Consider the following 12,747-nt stretch of genomic DNA (forward strand, 5'->3'; position numbering starts at 1 on the left):
TTTCAAATTATTCTTTCAAGCGCACATGATTGTGATCTTAAAAACGCACTGTTACCGCCGTTACTGCTGTCCGCTGCTCTAAAAACGTTGACTCGACAAAATACTTCTGTGCCCTTAGTGTAAGTTTTCGGTTACAAAATACGTCTCGATCGCGTTCGCGTTAAAATCACAATTCATATGGAAACACGAACAGCGCCTCTAGCGGAACGTTTGCGATGTTCATGTTTCTATACAAATTGAGATTTTAACGCGAACGCGATCGAGACGTATTTTGTAACCAAAAACTTACACTAAGGGCACTGGAGTAAATAGTAAATCTCATTCCATTAAATGTCGTACCGTCATAGTTTGCAATAATATGAATAGGACTCTAAAATTAAATAAATAATTAAGCAATCAATAAATTCTTTACTAAAGATTTAATCATGATTCCTAGTAAATAAATAATACAAAAGTTTCTGGTAAAAAAAAGAGTTTTTAACCAAAAATATCTTTTCCAAATTTTCTGTGGTCAGTCTATTGCTATTCCAACGACAAGAACTGCTACTTTTATTAGTATTTTACTAAGGTTATTTGTTATTTGAGATGGTAATGTCATTTGAGAACATAATTAACTAACCTTTTCATGAATTTTCGCCGATCTCTGATCATTACACAACACAGCCCACCTGGCGTTCTGATGGACGTAAACACACTGGTCGACGACGTAAAAGACGCAACTGTCGGCAACTATCAGACTGTCACGTAGAAGCTGTTTTCTCTAAAAATAGGTACAAGGTAGTAGGTAGGTAGGTAGGTCGGTCGCTGTCACTTCGTGTTTGAGCTTTTGTTTAAAATGTCAGAAAGCATACAGCGACAAGGTAGCGTAAAAGCTTCTAAAAGAAGTTAGCGTAAAGATATCTTTGACCTCGCAATTTCAGAAGGCGCACGTCAAAAAGTGTGGCATGAGTCACTATACTGTCTTGTCGGTGCGTCAGCGTTTTTTGAACAGCGGTTTAGACGGTACACGCTGAAAACGCGTCCTTGCTTTTACGGTCCGTCATCGTAGTTTGAGCTCCAGTGTGGTTGATCCTTAATAGTCATGCGTAATTTTGTGTACCTAGTGCCATCCACGAAGACGCGTGATTTTGTCAAAATTAGCCATTAATGACCTTGTAATAAGAACCACGGCACGCGTCATCGTGAATGACTCTACCAATAGAGCTCATTATTAATCAAAACGATAAGATGATGGTTTATTCGCGATCAAATTAAGATGCACAAAACATGATCACGAAAAAGCATTATGATTTATATTTTTCACTGCAATTAAAATAGTTGATTTGAATAAATTTCAGTAAGCACCTACGACAATATATTATTTAAAATAGACATTAAGCAAGTAACAGGATTTTTAATAACTATACTTTTGTACTCGTAGTACTGCAATCATTAAGGTTTGATGCAATATTTTGTGTTAACGCAAATGTTTTGAGTTTGATATTTTTCAGAAAAATAAATTGCAAGTTATTTTGAATGAACTATCCGATGGGATGACCGAGCGTGTCAACAGAGGAATCGAAAGTAAGAAATGAAATTTTTGGTCCTTATTTTCTTTCGTTTTTTATGTTATAGCACTTATAGCACAAGTACAATGTTTTTCTAAAGTTTCATTTACTTTCATTTACTACAAGTGGTATTATCATAAGCATAAGCAATAATCTACTGAACGAAAATTAAGAGGGGTAGAAATGTTATCGTGTGTCACTTATTTTGGTCGTTCTGGTATTAATAATAAGTACCTGGGCGACCGAGCTTTGCTCGGGCTAAAACTCGTTAATAAGCGTTTTCCCAGAGATAAGACCACGCTAGATCGATTTGGCATCCCCAAAAACCTCTATATACCAAATTTCATCAAAATAATTGCACACGTTTCCGAGATTTTCATTATATATATATTTGTACAAGGTGTTAATTAAATAACTGGATACCTCAGACACCCCAAATATATTTTTACGTTTTAAGTTAGTTGATTTAATTTCTTTTTGAATATCTTCATTATTTTAAAAGGTATTCGTGTGTTTTGCTATTTCGATAATTCTACTTCATTTCTAACTCTTCACTCATAATAATGTATTTGTCAGTTACGCTTTGACGTTTTTAGAAGAAAATCACACATTGACAGCAAAACGGCCAGTATTAAATTATCGAAATAGTATGCAACCTCGCTAAAATATTTAATTTGCGCATGTTGCAGTCGTAACTTTTAGACTGGGCACAATAAAAAAGGGATTTTAAAACACAAACACAACCTGATTTAAAACATAGTGTAATCGATTCTACTCTCGATTCTGAGCAAACTACTTTCTGTTCTTATTTAATTAACACCTTGTATACAAGACATAGGAATTCACGGGGCAAAATTTTATGACAGGTTGTAAGTTCCTATATCGATAATCTCAATTATCGATGCTTGTCCCAAATACTAGGTAATCGCCCCCAGTACCTATGGTGTGCATTTTATTAAGTATTGTTCTGATGACGAGTATGAAGTTAACACAAAGCATATTTTAAATATATATATACGGCCCAAGCCCTCTTGTTCTGAGAGGAGGCCTGTGCCCAGCAGTGGGACGTATATAGGCTGGGATGATGATGATGATGATATTTTAAATGATTTATTTATTTGTCATTCAGCCACCTGAAACGGATTCATCAGTCAAGACGGAGACGTTTAACGCCCGAAAATTTGGAACAAATTCTGATCGTTTATTTTAACAACAGTAGATTGATGGGACAGTAATTAAGAAAAACAATTATGATGAGTATCAAAAATCGTTTGAAATACAGAAGAGAATTACTTAATTATTTTGTTCAATTTTTACACTTTGATAAAAACATATTTTTACAAACAAAACTTGGAGTGATCACTAGTATATGGAACAAGCATCGATAATTGAGATTATCGATATACGTAGGAACTCACTACCTGTCACAAAACTTTGCCCCGTGGATTCCTACTTATGTCTGTTTATATATATACAAAAATTGCTCGTTTAAAGGTATTTTAATAATAATAATAATGTCTTATATACTTAGAAAAATAAACAGGTTGAAGATCGCGTGATATTTCTATTACTTACCCTTATGATTTTTGATTCTGTGGTTATTGCCATTGCCATACAGAATCTTTAGCGTAATTTACAGTGTGATCCATATGTTATTACAGCTTTGGCCGAAGACGACAAAGATAAAAAGGATCGAGATAATAGAGATTACCTGATACAGGCTGCGTATAAAAAACGCCAGTACGAACTTGACAGAATGTACAGGAAAAGGGTAAATTAAGCTTAAACGGAGCGTCAAGATTAGCCTTCTGCTGTTTTTAATTTTCCTTATACTCATATACTTATAAGTAAACACCGGATTGACAGGGGCAAAAATGTACCAGTGCGATTAATTGAAAATTGAGTACTTAAGTTTATCGACACCGATAAAAAGCAATTTCGAACCATCATTATCATAATTATCTAATGGCTAAGTTTGAATATTAATGTCATAACGGACAATATGACGGATGTTGATCGTATATAATGCAAATTATATAAAATATTAAAGAAGTTAATTCCTCAAGAAGTTTATTTTTGTGTATGTCGTTTTCTTCTTAATTCGAATTCTTAAAATTACACAACGGTTTTACGTCATTTTTATCGATATCAACTAATAAAATTAGTTTCATGTGTCCTCGCACTATTACACGTCAGTACAGAGGGACTACTATGAAACTCGCAAATCGAAGTTTGTATCGCACCGTCCCTTTCACTCACGTATTAAATGACATAAGCGTCAGCGGGACGGCAACATACGAAGTTCGAGTTTTGCACTTCGTGGTATACGTTCCAGATTTGCACCCGTCAATCTGGTGTTTGCTTAATGTATACCTCTAAAAGTATAAAGTATAAGTTATATGTATAGGGTGGGCTAAATTTTGTGCCGCTGAGTTATTATATGTTAACTGGCCCACGTAAACCCGTACATCATTTGGAATAAACTGCAATTTATGTACACAGCATGATGACTTGAGAGCTGCAAATGATAAGATGCTCAAAGACTCATTGAAGAAGCAGTCGGACAGGCACGACGAGAACCTAAGGCAGAAGTTGAAACAGAAGGAAGAGGAGGTTCAGTATATATTTTTTTGTTCTGCAACTTACTGAACCTGTCCAGTGTTCAAAAAAAGAGAGTTGACAGCTATTGTGCCCTAGGGTTAAGAAACCCTTTATAAGGCAGAGACGATTTAGCGACCACTTGCATTGAGTTGGAAACTGAACCATATTGCTTTCATAATACGTCACAATTTCCATTGTTATTATTGAAAATACAACTAGCTTTAAAAATATCCTTTGCCAGGTACGTATTCGATAGCTGCTTTTGATTCTGTGGTAGTACCTATGCTCCAATAAATGCGACCTTATAAAGGGTTAAGGCAAAAAGGCTGTATCTCAAAAGAAACATGAGTTATTTATACCAGTACCTGGGCAACCGAGCTTTGCTTAACTAGCGTTTTCCCGGAGACAAGACCAACCTGAATCGATTTGGCATCCCCGAAAACCCCTAAATATCAAAATTCATCGAAGTCGTTGGAGCCGTTTCCGAGATCCTAACGAGCAAATGCACAAACAAACAAACTGACAAACAGACAATTTTAAAAATCATTGTTTTGGGTTCTAATGCGCTTATTGTAGTTTTAGTTTTTCGCAAATGTTTTCAATTTACAGTACTGACAGATATCGGCCAGTCACAGTTTTTTATATGGTATGGTGGAAATCAATCAAATTCTAATATACCAAATTCTGATACCAGGATAGGCAGAGCTTCTCCGTGTACCTACATACCTAACTCGCATGAACATGTCCAACTTAAAATGAACCCTATTTATTATGGGCGACCATATTGTTGTCAGCTCATCTTACGTTGGAAAATAATTTCCACGAACTATCAATTTAGCGAATTTTATATTCCTAAATCATTTTACAGACTATAATTAATCAAAACTTTAATAGATAAGCGAAGTTTTCGCGAAATCAACAACGATTCTTCAAAAAGTGTTAGCAATAATAATGAACCAAACACTGAGGGGCTTGTAGGTAATTTATATAATTGTGATTGTGATTTACCATCCATTGATTAGCGTTACTTGACGGTTCAATGTGATGCCGTCTCTATTTGTTTTGTTCCAATAGACGGAGGCGGCATCACATTTAAGTTCATTTAACCGTCAGTTAACACTAATCAATAGATGGTGAAACAGCCCTTAAATGTTAATCCAAAGCAAGGAAAATACATCAGTGAAAACCGTATCCTTCTACGTTGAGTGGTTTCTGAGATTATTATATACTAGAGTTACGTTTAAAGTTATTAGATAGATATGATTAGATTAGATTATTTATTCATTCAGTATAAAATTACATCTAACTTTGTACATGTCAAAGTTACGTGAATGTATACTGAAATTGTCAAAACTACACAAAATATTAAATTAGAAAACAATTAAATGTCACAAAATGTTAAAAATTAATAAAATAATAATAATAAGTGTAACTACAACTGTAACCCAATCTCCGCATACATACAATAAATAATTTCATTTAATTTCATAAAAACAATAAAACAATTATACAATTCGAAACAGGTTCTCCACTCGGGATCGTCATAGTTGTGTGCATAAAAGATAAAAATAAAATTAGGTACAATAATAATGTCACTACCCAGTATGTAACCTAAGACATCAGTTCTGTCGAGTTATTTATATATCTCATATAAACAACTCAATAGTTATTTGTGCAACAAGAGAGCAAAGTTGTTTTTTGTTGCGAGTGTTGATTTTGAATCCCGAGTAAGCGAAGGATTCTATGATTGAATCACGAGCGTCAGCGAGTGATTCTAGTTTAGAATCCTGAGATCAGCAAGGGATTCAAATACACGAGATGCAAAAAAACTTTGGTCTCGTGTGACACATACAATTTTTCACCTCAGCAGCGAGAACATAATTTTAATGTAACATAAGAATAAAACCACATATTACCTGTTTACAAAACAAACACATTTTTTTAAAATAGAATCCGATTATTAAGAAACAAATGTATAATAATCACATTTAAAACCATAAAAAAAGTGTCCAGTAGATACAATACAAATCTCATACTCATAACATGCATTGTAATTTGAACTTCTTGTACTAATGTCACACTTATTTTTTAATACTGCAAAAAGCCTTATCTTGGGGTCATTAAAAAGGTTGAACAATAAACGTATAATTTATTATATATGTTATTAATCCCCTAAATATTAATTTTATTAAGATTTCTATATTAGATAAACATAAATAAATTTGTTAAAAAAATCATTCAATTTAACAAATATTTATTCCAGAGGCAGTATACGAAATTATTTTATAAAAAAACAAGAGAAGCGGCTTTCGCGCAACGAGGTTGCATACTTTATGAAAAGATCGGGAAAATTTAAATTTTGGAAATATTTGGTTGTCATGTAATTTATTAGGTATCGATATATTTTTAATACCAAAAATTTAATTTAAGATTGTAATCAACACATTTGATCCTATATATCTCGCTTTTTTCGTGTTGAAGTGAAATGACAGATCAAAGTAAAATTCAAATATTTGGAATTCAGTGAGTAGACCCAACACTGTACTCAGGATTTAAAAAAAAAATTAAAAAGTTACTTTGTCTCACGGAGTGAGCAGATTTCAGATTTCTCATAGCAAAACCTGCCTGTTTGAGTTGCTGAGGTGAAATAGTTATTTGTGCAACAAGAGAGCAAAGTTGTTTTTTGTTGCGAGTGTTGATTTTGAATCCCGAGTAAGCGAAGGATTCTATAATTGAATCACGAGCGTCAGCGAGTGATTCTAGGTTAGAATCCTGAGATCAGCAAGGGATTGAAATACACGAGATGCAAAAAAACTTTGGTCTCGTGTGACACATACAATTTTTCACCTCAGCAGCGAGAACATAATTTAAATGTAACATAAGAATAAAACCACATATACCTACCTGTTTACAAAACAAACACATTTTTTTAAAATAGTATCCGATTATTATCAAATAAAATAATTACATTTAAAACCATAAAAAGAGTCCAGTAGCTACAATACAAATCGCATACTCATAACACGCAAACTTAACTTCTTGTACTAATGTCACACTTATTTTTTAATACTGCAAAAAGCCTCATCTCGGGGTAATTGAAAAGGTTGAACAATTAAACCTTTAAATATGATTTTTATTAAGATTTCTATTACATAAACATAAATAGATTTGTTAAAAAATCATTCAATTTAACAAATAATAATTATACTGTAGAGGCAGTATACGGAATTCATTTATAAAAAAAAACAAGAGAAGCGGCTTTCGTGCAACGAGGTTGCATACTTTATTAAAAGATCGGGAAAATTTACATTTTGAAAATATTTCGATATATTTTGAATACCAAAAATTTAATTTAAGTTTGTAATCGACAAATTTGATCCTATCTCTTGTTTTTTTCGAGTAAAAAGTTACTTTGTCTCACGGAGTGAGCAAAATGCGATTTTGCTCACTGATTTCTCATAGCAAAACCTGCCTGTTTGAGGTGCTGAGGTGAAAAGGTATTTTTTTTTTGATTCCGCCTTTTACCTTAAGAGGGCAGCATTAGTTATGTTCAGATAATTTTAGGCCGGAGACAGAATTAAGAAAATGGTGTGCGAAGCGGTTGCAGCTGAGAAGAAAAAGTTTAAACGGGATCTTGAGCAAATGGCAGTTAAGCTGAAGATCGTGGAAACCAAGTTGAACGGTACATTTTTAATGTAAACCTTTAGTGATGTAATGTGATAAGTGAATACTATAGTTATTTGTGCAACAAGAGAGCAAAGTTGTTTTTTATTGCGAGTGTTGATTTTGAATCCCGAGTAAGCGAAGGATTCTATAATTGAATCACGAGCGTCAGCGAGTGATTCTAGGTTAGAATCCTGAGATCAGCAAGGGATTGAAATACACGAGATGCAAAAAAACTTTGGTCTCGTGTGACACATACAATTTTTCACCTCAGCAGCGAGAACATAATTTAAATGTAACATAAGAATAAAACCACATATACCTACCTGTTTACAAAACAAACACATTTTTTTAAAATAGAATCCGATTATTATCAAATATAATAATTATTACATTTAAAACCATAAAAAGAGTCCAGTAGCTACAATACAAATCGCATACCTACTCATAACATGCAATCTTAACTTCTTGTACTAATGTCACACTTATTTTTTAATACTGCAAAAAGCCTTATCTCGGGGTAATTGAAAAGGTTGAACAATTAAACCTTTAAATATTATTTTTATTAAGATTTCTATTACATAAACATAAATAGATTTGTTAAAAAATCATTCAATTTATCAAATAATAATTATACTGTAGAGGCAGTATACGGAATTTTTTTTTTGTAAAAAAAAACAAGAGAAGCGGCTTTCGTGCAACGAGGTTGCATACTTTATTAAAAGATCGAGAAAATTAACATTTTGGAAATATTTCGATATATTTTTAATACCAAAAATTTAATTTAAGTTTGTAATCGACAAATTTGATCCTATCTCTTGCTTTTTTCGAGTTAAAGTGAAATTACAGATCAAAGTAAAGTTCAAATATTTGGAATTCAGTGAGTAGACCCAACACTGTACTCAGCATTAAAAAAAAATAATTAAAAAGTTACTTTGTCTCACGGAGTGAGCAAAATGCGATTTTGCTCACTGATTTCTCATAGCAAAACCTGCCTGTTTGAGCTGCTGAGGTGAAAAAGTATTTGTTGTTCTCGATTGTGAGTTGGTTTTATGTCACTGTCAATTATTGAATTGTCTACTTTATTATGATGTATCTATATGACTGGCATTTATTGTAATATTTTGTATCGTATCTACAGTCACCAACACCAATGTTTGACACAACAAAGAGTGCATTAATATTCGATACGACTCCATTTCTAGGACCAGATTGACGTGTCAGATATTTTTGCACGCTCCGCTGTGACAGATACTAATACAGGTGACTGTTCTAGCGATTTATTGCATTTAATAGGTGGCTATCTAGAATTTATTATTTTGACTCTAAAGGACTCTAAGGTTTCACCACTCATTGATTAATTTTATTTGACGGATAAATGTAGTCAATGGATGGTGAAACAGGGGTTAATATCTTATTGCTAACTTAGAATCCTACTAATATTATAAATGTGAAATTTTGTGAGTGAGAATGTTAGTTACTTCTTCACGCTGAAACGGCTGGACGGATTTGGATGAAATTTGGTGAAAAGTTAGTTAATAACCTGGATTCAAACATAGAATACTTTTTATCCCGATATTCCCACGGGATAGGGATAACATATCTAAATAACAAACGCTGGGCTTAGAGTCATGAAATTTAGTATATAGATAGCTGGACGTCTGGAATTACACATAGGCTACTTTTTATCCCGATATTTCTACGGGGTAGGGATAAAATCTCAAACTAATAACCGCTAGGCTTAGAGTCATGAAATTAGGTATGTAGATACTTGGACATCTGGAATAACACATAGGCTATTCAATTTTTATGGAACAATCGAGAAAAACTAACAAAAATGCAATGTTGCCAGCTCAGCAGATATAAACTCTCGGTGCCAAGTTATTTCGCTTGGGATGTGATTCAAGTTCAAGACTTGACTTGGCTAGTTTTTACCAACAAACCGAATTTTAGAAAAGTAACATTATTAAATATAATATAGTCAGTATGTAAAAGCTAGCCAAGTCAAATCTTGAACTTGCATTACAGCCCAAGTGACACATTCTTAATACGAACTTGGCTCTCATTTCAAAATTTATGTTTTGTATAAATGGATGTCTATACCTACGTTCTAATTTGGAGTTAGTTCTCTAAGACTATTTGGTTTTACAAGTACGAGTAAATAGATGCTTCTTGTTGCCGAACACTTTCTCAGTCAAACCCTTAAGTATTCTGTGGTGGTGCCAATAGAGCGTCTGAAAGCAGAGAGGGAAGCGCGACGCTCCCAAGAGCTGTGGACTGCTGGGGCTTCTCTGCTCGCCGCCACCAAGAAGGGGGCGCCACTAATCAAGGTCAACAAGGAGCTCACGGCACTAGAGAAGGCTGCTGGTAGGTAACACATTATGGCCTCTCACGCAGAGAGGATCGTGGGTTCAAACCCCGGCTCGCACCTCTGAGTTTTTCGAATTTCATTAATTTGACTTTTACCACGAGCTTTATGGTAAAGGAAAACATCGTGAGGAAACCTGCTAAACCTACGAAGCAATTTAAGTGTGTGAAGTTCCCAATCCGCACTGGGCCCGCGTGGGAACTACGGCCCAAGTCCTCTCGTTATGAGAGGAGGCCTGAGCCAAGCAGTGGGACGTATAGGTTGGGACGATGACGATGATGGGGTAGCACATCACAACAGGCTGTCGTTTACTGATTTATTTAATCTGGTGTTACTTTGTGGAGGTCAATATCAATGATCTAAAACAATTACTTTGCTCACCCGCGACGCCGCGACCTTATGGTAGCTACGTCATTGCAAGTTCTAGGTTCTAGTCTACTCGTATACAGGCTATGTAGGCTATGTAAGGTCAGGGTATGTTCATATTAAATACTAACTCTTAAAACAGCTTATAATAATAATAATAGGAGGTACTTCTGGACATGGCACGCATCGTCCGGGAGTTCCTCACTCTGCGGCCCTGACCACCGGTAGCTTGGGCCCTGCCCGTTACCGGCGGCAAACTAGGTTAGGTTTTTATAATATTTTTATTTTGTATGTACTTTTCTGTATTTAACTTTTTATAACTATTGTAAAAACCTAATCTTAAGAATAATAAAAAAGATAATAATAATAATAATCAACTTTATTTCAAGTAACTATGACTCATTTTACCATCATCATCTTATCATTTTAAAGCTCTGATCATGATGCACACAAGCATGTACCATCAGCCAAATATGTTTTCTATAAATTTTCGAACAAGTTCCTTATTTTAGAAACACAATATTTTAGACTATTCGCGGTCATTAGGTACTAATTTTATGTTTTTTTTTGTTTTAATTTTATGGGTTTTGTTCCGCATACTTGATTTTAACGAAGCTCGATGTTTCGGAAGTTGCATGCGCCATGACCACGAGACGACTGGAGAATTGCAGGTATACTAGCATACTCGAAATATCGAGCTTCGTTAAAATCAAGGTACGCGGAACAAAACCCGAATTTAATTCATAAAAAAGTCCCTATCAAATGAATATGTCGCTAAAGTCGAACGTTCAAGTCTTTTGGCATTATTGATTTGTGACATGCAAACGATTATCAGCTTTAAGGTGGTAGACAACATATTTGGCTGATGTTACATTCACTTGTTGCTTGTAGGTGACAACGACAAATTGGTGCAAACTGTGCTGAAGTCCATCCCCGCCGCCGTTCGGGAAGAAGGAGTGGTGCCGGAGAGCGTGCTGCGGGAACGATACCACAGGGTAAATATTCTAACCAAAGAGTAACAGAGCAGACAAGCTTAACAATTTGCTTAGAAAACCCGCTTCCCACGGATTGAGTAATAAACGTAACGCAACAGTTAACGATTACATTAAAACCGGACCGGGCGGGTTGTCGACCGGATGGCTAAGTGGTTAGAGAACCTGACTACGAAGCTTGAGGTCCTGGGTTCGAATCCCGGCCGGGGCAGATATTTGTGTGAATAACACGAATGTTTGTTCTCGGGTCTTGGATGTTTAATATGTATTTAAGTATGTATTTATCTATATAAGTATGTTTATCCGTTGCCTAGTATCCATAGTACAAGCTTTGCTTAGTTTGGGACTAGGTCAATTGGTGTCAAGTGTCCCATGATATTTATTTATTTATTAAAAGTTATTTTAAACTAGCTGTGGCCCGCGGATTCGCCCCCGTTTCTTTTAATTTTATTTTGTTTCACACAAACCTTATCCTGACAATAACGGACACAAAGAAAAGAATTATCCAATTTGGAGCCGTCGTTCGGAAGTTATGCGCGTACATACATTTCGGTGATTCATTTTTATGTATGTAAATAGATAAACCACTGCTTTAGTTGGATAGTGTCATGTATAAAAAAAAACTGTTAAGCCATACAAAAGAAACTCTAGAAGCGATTCTTTTTATATCTCTTTAATTTTTTTTTGTGTTGTGACACTATCTAACTAATCAGCCAAGTATTTTAATATTATACACATGTATTTAAAATAATTCCAAGTGTGAATACTCGTTCTAAAAATGTTCTTATTAGGGTGAATAAATACGCCTTTATTTTAGAAACCTATTTTTATTTTGTAAACTTTTTAGCCGTATTAAAAAGTGGTTGAAATTTCAAGTTTTTAGCCCGATCCCGTGAGAATATCAAAATAAAAAGCAGTCTACCTATGTGTTATTCTACCTATCTACATTTATATCTAGCTGTCTAACATTTTTTTGCCTAATTCATTACAACTTTTACTATACGAGTAATGAATTGTTTATCTAAAGTCAATTTGTATAATTTCATTATTCTTAATTATTATTTTGTCGAATTTTGATTTTCCTTAATCTGGGGGCACGGCAGTGCCCCCGCCAAGTCGAGCAAAACAAAAACAAAGGCACGGCCGTAACATAATTTTTTCGCTTCTGTCGATTCTTATTTTAACGAATCATTACTTAGCCGAATAGTGT

At 34.4% G+C, this 12,747-nt stretch overlaps 1 protein-coding gene across 2 annotated transcripts in view; it reads left to right on the top strand.

Moving 5' to 3' along the window:
* LOC141442376 (MICOS complex subunit Mic60-like) overlaps nt 1-12,747 on the top strand; it is a 94,494-nt gene that overhangs the window by 75,107 nt on the left and 6,640 nt on the right. For both annotated transcript variants that reach the window (XM_074107341.1, XM_074107342.1), the window contains exons 9-14: nt 1,491-1,563; nt 3,209-3,318; nt 4,050-4,160; nt 7,713-7,830; nt 10,041-10,178; nt 11,437-11,540. In XM_074107341.1, coding sequence (XP_073963442.1) covers nt 1,491-1,563; nt 3,209-3,318; nt 4,050-4,160; nt 7,713-7,830; nt 10,041-10,178; nt 11,437-11,540 — 654 coding nt within the window. The remainder of the gene's footprint in view (nt 1-1,490; nt 1,564-3,208; nt 3,319-4,049; nt 4,161-7,712; nt 7,831-10,040; nt 10,179-11,436; nt 11,541-12,747) is intronic.

This window comes from Choristoneura fumiferana, chromosome 25 (genome assembly GCF_025370935.1).
Source record: "Choristoneura fumiferana chromosome 25, NRCan_CFum_1, whole genome shotgun sequence".
Lineage (NCBI taxonomy): Eukaryota > Metazoa > Arthropoda > Insecta > Lepidoptera > Tortricidae > Choristoneura > Choristoneura fumiferana.